Source organism: Pteropus medius, unplaced genomic scaffold (genome assembly GCF_902729225.1).
Source record: "Pteropus medius unplaced genomic scaffold, Ma_sr-lr_union100, whole genome shotgun sequence".
Classification (NCBI taxonomy): Eukaryota; Metazoa; Chordata; class Mammalia; order Chiroptera; family Pteropodidae; genus Pteropus; species Pteropus medius.
The window spans coordinates 7,626,696-7,638,919 of NW_024344371.1; the positions used below are offsets into that span (position 1 = coordinate 7,626,696).

Below are 12,224 nucleotides of genomic sequence, written 5' to 3' on the forward strand. Positions count from 1 at the left end.
TTAAAATGCAGGGGCACCAGAATTAGTGATTGTTAAAATGATACTTCGTAATCTTCATTTATTCACTTAACATTAAATAATGATCATTCTTTACATTCTATATTATGTGAGGCTTTAATAAAAGTAGAGGTTTGGATACAGCAAGAAGGAAAAAACAAACCTAGGCAGATGCCACGTAGCTTCGAACTACCAGGCACAACTCCCGGGATCCAATCTCAGTTGCACAGGACATGCTTCATCTTCAGAATGTAAACCACCTAGATCTATGCAAGATACTTTGGTCTTAGAGGAATATCCGTCTTATATAAGGAGGGGTCTTTTATAGCCCTCTCTGGTCACATAGCCAGAACCAGGCTGTATGTCCAGGTTCAAAGGCAGAATCCAAGAGAACATAACAGAAACCTGGTACAAACGTCAATCTGTACAATTTTTGTAACAATGCTGACAAGCTAGTGCAGGTTGTCGCCTGGTCTATCCATGACCCTTGCACAGGACTATATTAATCACCAGTTGGTCTGTTTTATCCAGGTTTGACCGAGGGTCAACATGACCAGTTCCCAGAGGTTGCCACAGACCGGCTGAAATTAATCCTGTCCACACGCCCTCCTTTGTTAACCTTAGTTACACTTGTCAGCATTCTTCTTTCTACATCTTTTTTTTATATTTATAGAACAGAAAAGTATATTAATCATTTTTGTAGTGTAGTGACTGAAGTACAGGTATAATAAGTTTAAAGAAACACTGTAATTTACCAAACATTCCACTGTACACTATGACCAGTCAGTCCTGCTGCAGATATTTTAATGTCCCTGTAATCTGGCATCTAACAAATCACCACTTACATTAATAGTTACACAGAGGTCTTTGACTCTTGTTGAGCAAATTCTTTTGTATGCTTTTGGGCGGCAACAGTATCCTAATTTTGCCTCCCAAAAGGGATCCTTTAGGATATATAAAACCTGTAAAAGAAAAACATTGGAATTATTCTAAGTGTTTATCACTTAGATATTATTAGCATCGTCTAGATATCTCACATGAGTAACTGCAGAATAAATTGTCTTACACCTCCTGGGACTTATCTTGGCCCTCCAGTTTCAAACAAAGGCTGCAAATATGAGGGCATCTGTAAATATAGCTAAGAGGAGTATTCTCTTGTCAGCCTCTTACAAGTTACCAAGATCATGTTAGCATTCCCTTTTCATATTATTCACTTAGTGGCTCCCTTTCATAGAGTCAAGACTTCTCCTTTTCATTTATCATTAATTTTTACCCAGAATGTGGCCCCTGGTTTAGAAGACCATCAGATTTAGCAAGAATCTGCTGTGTCCTCTAATAGTGTTAAAGGTATTTGCTTCAGTCAGTCACCAGGTGTACAAATTCCTATCCAAAATGAGTGTCTATTCTATGTAAAACCTGTTCCTGACCACCTGGAACCATAGGTAAATTCTGTGCAAACATTTTCATTTCTCTTAGGAATATATACCTATGAATGGAATTGCTAGATCATCATAATTGTTTATTTAACCTGTGTGGAACTGTCAGACTGTTTTGTAAAATGACTGCACCATTTTACATTTCTACCAGCAATGTATGACGATTCTGATTTCTCCACGTCATCATAACACTTATTATCTGACTTTTTGATTCTGGCTATCCTAGTGGGTATGAAGTGGTGTCTCATTGTGGTTTTGATTTGCATTTCCCTAATGACTTAGATGTCAAGCATCTTTTCATGTTCTTATTGACCTTAGTATATCTTCTTTGGAGAAATGTTTATTCAGATTCTTTGCTCATTATTTTGGTTATTTTACCTTTTTATTGAGTTGCAGGTGTTCTTTACAGAACACTTATCAGATATTTTCCTATGTTTCTTCTAATGATTTTATAGTTTTTGCTCTTACATTTAAATTCTTGATCCATTTTGAATATTTGTATATGATATGATGTAAGATTCATTCTTTTACATATGGCTATATGCAAAAAAAAAACCCAGTTAAAAAGTTGGCAGAAGATCTGAATAGACATTTTTCCAAAGAAGACATACAGATGGCTAACACGAAAGGATGCTCGACATAATTAATCATCAGGGAAATGCATATCAAAACCACAGTGAGATGTCACCTCACACCTGTTAGAATGGTCGTTACCAAAAAGACAAATAACAAGTGTTAGCAAGGATGTGGAGGAAAGAACTCTTGTACACTGTTGATGGGAGTATAAATTGGTACCACCACTATGGAAAACAGTATGGAGGTTCTGCAAAAAATTAGAACTAGATGAACCAGTAATTCCACGTCTGTGTATTTATTTGAAGAAAATTAAAACACTAACTTGAAAAGACATACACATTCCCATGTTCTTTGCAGCATTGATTACAGTAGCCAAGATATGGAAACAACCTAATTGCCCATCAGTGGATGAATGGATGAAGAAATTTGTCCAACCCTGAATGAAATGTACTAACTGGTGATTAATTTTGTCCTGTGCTAGTGTCCAAGATAGGCTACGGGGCAACTTGCACTAGCTTGTCAGCATTGTTGAGTAGAAAACGTAAAGATTTACGGTTTGTACCTGGTTTATGTCATGTTTTTTTGTTTCTGCTATTGAGCCTGGTCGTGATTTTGGCTATGTGATCAGAGAGATATAAAATACCCTCTTTGAACAACACTGGATAACAAAACTCTAAGAATGTTTTCTTCAGGTAGTACAATCTTATGTTGCAAGAATGTTGGCCTAAGATTTTATAGATAATTGTTGATTCTGTAAAAAATGGCAGTCATCAAATTTCTTATATTTTCAGTATAAAAGCACCAGCAGTGTATTATAATATGTATGTTTTTAAATATGCCACTTCACCACTTTATTCCATGCAATTTTAAGATAGGTGTACCATAAAATCCTTATCACCACCACCCCCAAAATAAAAAGCCTTTAAGAATAACAAGAAGTCTTAAGGATAATGAAAATATGACCTGTTACTTGTATCTGAGTTCTTTCTCTGATTTTTACAGGGGAAACAAGGCAAACACATTTTATATGGCTGCAGTGAACTTTTTAACGCTACACAGTTCATAAAACAGGTAAAGTGGACCTTTTTAGTTTCTATACTTTTCAAAAGAGAGCAAGAGAATCTTTATATTCACCTGAATATAATTCAGCTGAAACCATAGGCTATAAGAATGTAAAGGTTTGCCATGGACAACTATAAAGAAACTGATAAGTAACAGTATTTCCAGTATCCCAAATCTATGAAAAGATAAGTTCAGAAAATATAAAATTGGAGTCGTCTACTCAGAATTCAGTTCGGCACTGCCTCACACACTGTCCACATTTCTGACTTTGCCAAGCATGTCACAAATCGGGCTGAGAAATCAAGTAACTTTCTTAGGCGGTTACTGCCAAACGTGCTCAGCCAATGCGATGGAATTTACATTCACCTTAAAAGTTAACAACAGCAGTTGCTGAGGCATACAGAGTCAATACATTTTTTTAGTATTCTTTCTCCCAATGTCCTCAATTATTATATTAACTGGAGCTCTTTTAAAAAGGTTTGAACTACCTGGGATGCTCAGCAGGTTGACCAATAATATTCATTCACCTTTGCCTTAGTTGCCACAAAAATTTTAACTGTACCCCGTACTCATTTTTAGCGACTATTCCTAGTATCATTTTCCAGCACAACTTTTTTTACCCCCATTATGTGGTTCGGGTATTTTTAACCTCAATGTAGTGGCCCAGTGGTATTATAAGACTTTCAAATATATAGAAAAGTTAGAGAATTTGCAGTAAACACATGTATGTTCCCCATTAACATTTTAAGATACCCATTTATCTATTCATTCTTTTTATCACTCCAACTTAATACTTTAACTTTAAAGTAAATTGTAGATATCAGTACACTTCTTTAATACTTTAATGTCAGTACCATTACTTAGTTCATTGTTTAGATTTTAATCTTTTAGAGGTAAAATTTACAACAGTGAAATACACAGATCTTAAGTGTACATTCCTCAGTTTTGTCAGATGTGTTCACCTGAGTAACCCAAACACCTAACAAGGTATAGAACCAGCACCTAACAAAGTTCCTTTATGGCCTTTCCCAGTCAGTCCTTGCCCCAAAACAGTATCTCAGTATCCTTCTACTGTATATTAGTTTTGCTTACCCTAGACTATTTGCATGATGGAATCTTTTTCTTGGTTAACTACAGAATTCTCAATTTTGTTAATCTTTTTTTAATGGACCAGATGTTGTTTATGCTTTCTCTATTGTTTGTTTTCTATTCATTGGTTTCTACTATTTATTTCCTTTGTTTTGAGTACTATAGGTTTACTTTTTCTTTTGCTAGCTTATGTAGTGGGAATATTAAAGCAATAAATTTATAGCTTTTCTTTTCTAAAATAAGCATTGAAAGCTATACAATTAAAACTCTTACTAAACACTGCTTTAGTTGCATTCTACAAATGTTATATTTTTGTAATTGTTTGAAATATTTTTAATTTACCTGGTAGTTTATTCATTAACCCATGTATAATTTAGAGATCTATTGCTGTTTTCAACTATTTGCAGATTTTCTAGTTATCTTATTTTACTGATTTCTAATTTAATTCCCTGTGGTCAGGGAATATTCTCCACATGATTTCATTGTTTCAAAATTTAATTTCCTTTTATGGCCCATCATTTGGTTTGGTTTGCTTTGCTAAGCACTCCATATGATAAAGAATGTGCATTATGCAGAAGTTGAGGAAGGGTTCTATAAATATCAGTTTGGTCAATCAGGTACTGAAAGAATGGTATTAAAATCTCCAACCATGATTGTAGAATTGTTTCTTTCTCTTAAGCTCTGACCCTAGGTGCATACAGATTTATGATTGTTTTATCTCCCTCTGAAAGAATCCTTTTGTTGTTGTGCAGTATTCCTCTACATATCTAATATTAATATAGCTACTCTAGCCTTATGCTTACAGTTTGCTGTTATATACTTTAAATAAAATTCATAGACAAGCTAAAAGTAAATGGAAAAGTTATATCTTGTAGGTAGTATATATTTGGATCTTTTAGTATTTTTTTAAACCATTTTGACACTGCCTTTTAATCGGAGTCTGTTAGTCGGTTAACATCTAACGTAATTATTGGTATGATTGGATTTAGGTCTGCCATTGTACTATTTGCTGTTAGTTTGGCATTTCTCCTTTCCTGCCTTACTGTTATTATTTGAACACTTTTTAGAATTCCATTTTAATTCACCCACAGATTTTTTTAGCTATATCTCTGCATTATTAATTTAGTGATTGCTGTAGAGATCACAATATATATACTTGTTTAACTGTTCACTGACTAGAATTAATGTGTGCCACTTGAAATAAATGCAGGAACCATGCAACCTTATAGACCTATTCCTTCAGCACTTACACTGTAATTGTCATATATTTTACATTTACATACATCATTAACCTAAGACAGTAGAAAGTTATTCGTACTTGAAATAAATCTTTTGCATTTACAGATAATGGTTTCTAGTACTCTTCATCCCTCCTTAGAGTAGATTCTAATTATCTGTTGACTGAAAAACCTTTTTTAGCACTCAGTATAGCTCAGGTATGTTAGCAACGAGGTCTCTTAATTTTATATGAAATGTCCTTGTTTCACCTTTGTTCTTAAATGATATTTTTACTGGATAAAGAATTCTGAATTGACAGTTTTTCAACATTCTAAAGATTATTCTGTAATCTTCTGCCTCCATTTCTGATAGGAAGTCAGCAGTCATTCAGATGTGATTTTATATGTAATTTCTCTGACTGCTCTCAAGATTTTGTCATTACCTTTGGTTTTCAGCAGTTTGTCTTATGTGACTTTCTATGTATTTATCTCATTTGGGGATCACTGCATTTTCAGAAGGTACAAGTTTATTTTCAGCTATTGTTTTTATGTATTTTTATGCCCAATTTTCTGTCTTCTCCTTTTGGGACTCCATTTACATATATGTTCAATTGTTTATATTGTCCCACAGATCTCTGAGGATTCTGTTCATTAAAGTGTACAATTTTAAGTTGCTCTGTCCTTATATTCACTAAGTCTTTAAACTGTTATCCCCATTTTCCTGTTTGCATATTTACCAGTTATGAAATATTCATTTTGTTTTTTTAATACAGTTGGTATTTCTACTTAGATTTATTTTCATTGCAAGCATATTTTCCATTATTTCATAGAGGATAGTTGTGACAGCTGCATATAAAACCTTGTCTGTTATAACACATGGATCATCTCACTGTCAGTCACCAGTGTTTTTCTCCCTAGAGAATCAGTCACATTTTCTTATTCATATATTGACTAATTTTAGACTGTACCATTATTGTGACTGTTGTTTTAGAGAATTCTGTTTCCTCTGAAGACTGTTCATATGTGGTTTTAGCAAGCAGTTAACTTGGTTAGACTCATTTTCAAACTCTGTGTCTTAGACAATAGCTCAGATCTCATTTAAGCTCTGTAGTTCACAAGTGGCTCAGGATTTCACTGTAGATTTAGAAAAAGTCTATACACAGAGTTTAGGAGTCTCTTGCTCTGGCTTTCTCCTTTCCAGGATTTCCCCCTCACTCCACTGGTACTTAAGGCCAGAAAGACTGCAGACTTTCAGAGTTTTAGCCGCCAATATAGCACTATGGCTTTCCTTCAGGCTAAGACCAGGGAACTCAGCCTGCGCTGTTCTCTCCTTCTAAATGTTGACTGTCTTCCAGAGCCCACCTGCTTTCAGTTGCTCTCCATCACCTTCGTGGTTTTGTATGTTGTTTAAAGTTTATAATTGCTATTTCTGGAGAACTGGTCCAACAGTTTACCCAGCCTTCAAAATTGAAAAGTTATTCCTTTTAATGACCTTTTAGAAATATAAATATCTGGAGAAGTGAATTGTCAGCAGTGAAGTCCCCATGTTTTTTTTTTTTACATTTTCATACTGAGTTAATATTACTTTCTTCATTCTCAGGGTTTTTTGTTTTAGTTGAATTTATACCTATAATGTTTTATCCATTTTTTGCCATGATAGTGTTTGCTATTCAATTTAAAAATAACTTCAAATCTTGAACATTTGAGTTAGTGGTGAACATGAGGGAAATTTTATTCTAGAAATGCAGTGAATGAAAGAGGAAGCCTAAATTCTACCATGATGAAAGTGTGCATTTTTTAAGGTGTTTACAAATGTGTTTGAATGCATATGTTTCTTTTGTGGTTAATTTACATTTATAATTTTGTATTGTTTTAGCTGTCACAACTTGGACAGAAATAACACAGAAGAACCTTAACCTGAGAATTTATTGGAACTTAGATAAATGTAAAAAGAAAAGTCAAAAGAGCCAGATGTTTCTCTGTATCAATGTCCCGTCAGTAAAACTTAGTTATTTGTTAATTTTTAAGGAAATTCTATACTTAATATAATGTGTACTGATTAAAATAAAGTATTTCAGAAATAAATTTTTAACACTGTACATTCTGTCTCCTGTTATGTTTGTTTGACAAATCAGAAGTACTTTGGGAAAGAAAACTCTCTGAATTAATTTTGAAATATTAATGACTGATATATTACTGAAGCTAGTGAAAGTTTGAAAATGTAATATACAACTGTTACTTGATTGGTTCATAAATTTCCTACTTGAATGCATTTTGATTGTAAAATCACCTGCGCATGGTTTTCCATGTTGCCTTTACACGTTAAGTGGAGATTTTAAAGCCACTTTAAGGTAAGGTCATTTCTGCCCCTAGCACACCTATGTATATTTTATCACAAAATCCCTCCTTTGTATAATGGCCAGAGTCAAATACTAATAACATCTAGAACGGACATATACAATACACTTAGCCCATGAAGTTCTAAATGATATGTAAAAGTGTTAGACTTGGTTCCAACTTTCCTGGTATGCAGCACCAAGGAGGAATACTGATCAATCATATAACCTAAGGTGGCCATAAGATTAAAAAAAAAAGCAAGCCAGTGGCTCCAGAGAAAAAATGTTCCTATTATAAAAGCCAGAGAGCTTTTCCTCATTAGCCTTGTCAAGAGGCATCTGTAATTGTCATGTTACAGACAACATCCTGATAACAGATACAATTCCAAGATTCACAGAACTGTTTCTGCACTCCCAACTTCCATGAGTCAGTGCCATGATACCAAAGCAACAGTCAAGGAAAATGATTCGTTGGGTTGTGGCCTGCTAATCTGAGTCCTGGGATATAACTTAAAAGTATGTTTGGGTTGCCATAACAAGTTACCATAGACTGGGTGGCTTAAACAACAAACAGATTTCTCACAGTTCTGGAGCCTGGGAAGTCCCAAGATCAAGGTGCCAGCAGATCCAGTGTCTGGGGAGGATCCTCTTCCTGGTTTGCAGACAGCCATCTTCTTGTATCTTCGCATGGTAGAGAGAGAGCACTTTAGTCCCTTTATCCCCTTCTAAGGGCACTAATCTCTTCGTGGGGCCTCTACCCTCATGACCTCATCCAAACCCGATTACATCCCAAAGCAGCCACCTCCAAATACAATTACATTGGGGTTTGGGGCTTCAACGTATGAATCTAGAGGGAGGACACCGAGTCAGTCCATTACCACCACCACATCTGTTAAAGTGGTTCATGCTCAGGGCTAAAGGAGAGAATGTTATGCAGAGACAAGGTTAATCAAGGTGATAAGCTACAGAGGAGATAAAGCAATGTTCCTGTTTCCTCAATTACAAGAAGTCAGACTAATGTTCAGAAATTTTTTATTAGGTTTAAACTGCATGAAAGACAAAGGAAATGGTCTATTGTCATGTTGTCTTTGCATTTAAAAATAATACTCTCAGACTACCAATCAAGATGGCAGAGAAGGTAAAAGCTATACTCACCTCCTCTCACAATCACATCAGAATTAAAACTAAATTATACAACAACCATCATTGACAACCACCTGAACACCAGCTGAACAGAAGTCCTGCAGCTAAAGAAATAGAGAAGCCATGTCAGACTGGTAAGAGGGGTAGGGATGCAGAATGAGCAGGTCCCACATCCACAGTGTGGCCATTAAGAATCAGGAGGAATATCTCGGCTGCAGAGGTCCCACCTGAAGAGTGAGGGGTCCCAACCCAACACCAGGTTCCCCAGCCCAGGACACCAATGCCAGGAATAAAAGTCCCCAAAACATCCGGGTATGAAATCCAGAGGGTATTATGATACGGGGGGCTGTTTTAGACCTACAGCTCACACACAGACTCACAAACAACCTGCTCTGGGCTCCAGAACAGAGGCAGCAGCTCAGAAAGTGCCAGGGACGTATGAGGAGGAACAAAACTGACTACCTTCGGGACAAGAACTGGAGGAGCAGGGTTCAGGACAGGCCTCTCCAGGATGGATGTGCTGGTAGGCACCACTATTCCTTTGTTGAGCCCTACCCCCCACACAGCCAGCCCAGTGCAGGCAGGTGCCAAATCTGAGCTCTCCATTAACCTGGCTAGCACTGTTCACCCCACCTTGTTCATTCCCTGATATCTCATCCCACCCTACTCACATGCCTGACCAAATCTCTTCCAGTGGCTCCTCCATACAGGCAGCCTGCCTCAGCTCATGCTGCAGACTTTCATAAAATCTCTCCAAGGTCTACAAATCACAAGTAGCAGCTGGCCTCAGTGTGCCCTATACCTCTTGCTAAGCTACCCCAAGCCCAGCAAAACAGCAACCAGTCTCAACTTTCATTGTAACTCCTATCAGGTAGCCCTAAGCCAGGCACAAGCAGGAACCAGTCTTGGCTTGGAAAGGAGCCTCAACTAAGCAGCCACAAACCCAACACTAGTGGTAGCCAGGCTCAGTTCATAGAATAGCCTCTTCCAAGTCACTCCAAACCCAGCACAACTGGCAACTAACTACAGATCACTTTGTAGCTCCTACCAGATAGCCCCACGCTGGGCACAAACAGTGGCTGACCTTGACATGCACCAGAGCCCCTCCCAAGAGGCTCCAGAATCAACACATCTGGGAGCCGGTTTCAGAACACATCAGAGCACCACCCAACCAGCTCCACAAATGACATGCCTAAAGGACAAACTCGGCTGCACTAAAGTCCCCTAAAGTGACTCCCACATAACAGGTCATCTGCTATAGTCACAGCAAGCCCTCAGTCATTCAGTCTGAGGGGCATTCCCACCCAATGACATACAACGGCAACCAAGGCTCAACTACAACAGGAAGGCGCACACAACCCACAAAGGGACATCCCTGGAGCACATAGCTCAGGTAACCAGGGAGACTGTACCACTGGGCCCTACATAATACCTGCTACACAAGGCCAATCTGGAAGCATAGCAGATCTAACACAGGGAAATGAACATAAGGAGGCAGCCAAAATGAGGAAACAAACATCCCAAATGAACAGGACAAAACTCCAGAAAAAGAACTAAACAAAATGGAGGTAAGCGATCTACCAAATGCAGAATTCAAAACACTGGTTATAAGAATGCTCAATGAACTTAGGGGAAGAACAGATGAACTCAGAACTTCAATAAAGACAGGAAATATAAAAACGGAGATAGCAAACAAAAAAGGAAACAAATGAAAAAAAATACAATAACTGAAATGAAAACAGAAGGAATAACAGCAAATTAAGTGAAGCAGAGGATTGAATCAGCGATGTGAGAGACAAGTTAGCAGAAAATATCCAATCAGAACAGCAAAAAGAAAAAATAATTTAAAAAAATAAGGACAGTTTAAAGGCCTCTGGGACATCAAGTGTACCAACATTTGCATCATAGGGATACCAGAAAGAGAAGAGAGACAGCAAGGGATTTAAAACCTGTTTGAAGAAATAATGACTAAAAACTTCCCTATCCTAGTGAAAGAAATCAACATACTAGCCCAGAAAGCATAGTCTCAAACAAAAAGAACCGTAAAAGGCCAACGCCAAGACACATCATAACTAAAATGCCAAAGGTTAAAGACAATCTTAAAAATAGAAAGGGAAAAGAAGTTAGTTACCTACAAAAGGAGCTCTCATAAGATCTTCGGCTGCATTCTCAACAGAAACTTCCAGAAGGGAATGGCATGAAATATTCAAAGTGATGAAAGGCAAAGACCTGCAACCAAATTTACCCTACCCAGCAAGGCTGTCCTTTAAAATTGAAGGTGAGATAAAGAGTTTCCCAGACAAGAAAAAGCTGAAAGGAGTTTATCACCACTAAACCAGTGTTATGAAAAATCTTAAAGGGAATTCTTTAAGAAGAAGAAAAATACATACACACATATAAATAAAATGCGAATAAGAAAATATAAAATTCTCACTATCAAAGGCAAACAGTAAAAACAGTGGGTCAACCACTATAAAGCTAGTACAAAGGTAAAAAAACAAAAGTAGGAAGATCATGTGTAATTACAACAAGGGATACACACAAATGCAAAATAAATTTAAAATAATAAAACGTGGAGGGGTGAGTAAAAACTGTAGTAATTTTAAAATGTGTTCAAACTTAAGTAACCATTAACTTAAAATAGATTGCTATAAACATAGCTTGGTATATATGAAGCACATGGTAATCACAAACCAAAAATCTATAAGAGGTACACAGGAATAAAGAGAAAGGAATCCAACCATAACACTGCAGAAAGTCATCAACATAAGACACAGAAAAGGACTGCAAAAACAACCAGAAAACAATAAAATGGCAATAACTACATACCTATCAATAATTACTTTAAATGTAAATGGACTAAATGCTCCAATCAAAAGACATAGGATGGCTGAATGGATAAAAAAAAGAAAAGCAAAACCTGTACATATGCTTCCTACAAGGGACCTACTTCAGATCAAAGACACACAGACTGAAAGTAAAAGAGGAAAGTATCTCATGAGAATAGAACAGCAAAAAAGCTGTGGTAGCAATACTTAGACAAAATAGACTTGAAAACAAAAACTAACAAGATACAAGGGCATTTCATAATAATAAAAGGATCAATCCAACAAGAGGATATAACTCTTGTAAACATCTACGCATCCAACATAGGAACACCTAAATATATATAAAGCAAATATTGGTGAACATAAAGGGAGAAACTGAGAGTAATAACATCCCACTGACATCAAAGCATAGATCATCCAGACAGAAAATCAATACAGCAACAGTGGCCATAAATGACATATTAAACCAGATTGATTTAATTGATATTTTTAAAACATTTCACCCAAAAGCAGAATATACAAGCTTTTCAAGTGTGCAAG

At 36.5% G+C, this 12,224-nt stretch overlaps 1 protein-coding gene across 3 annotated transcripts in view; it reads left to right on the forward strand.

Annotated features, from left to right (window-relative positions):
• Nucleotides 1-7,476, forward strand: part of SCFD1 (sec1 family domain containing 1) — an 87,837-nt gene extending 80,361 nt beyond the window's left edge. For all 3 annotated transcript variants that reach the window (XM_039870458.1, XM_039870459.1, XM_039870460.1), the window contains 2 exons: nucleotides 3,012-3,080; nucleotides 7,254-7,476. In XM_039870458.1, the coding sequence (XP_039726392.1) occupies nucleotides 3,012-3,080; nucleotides 7,254-7,277 (93 nt within the window). In that variant the 3' untranslated portion in view covers nucleotides 7,278-7,476. The remainder of the gene's footprint in view (nucleotides 1-3,011; nucleotides 3,081-7,253) is intronic.
• The last annotated feature ends 4,748 nt before the right edge of the window (nucleotides 7,477-12,224 follow it).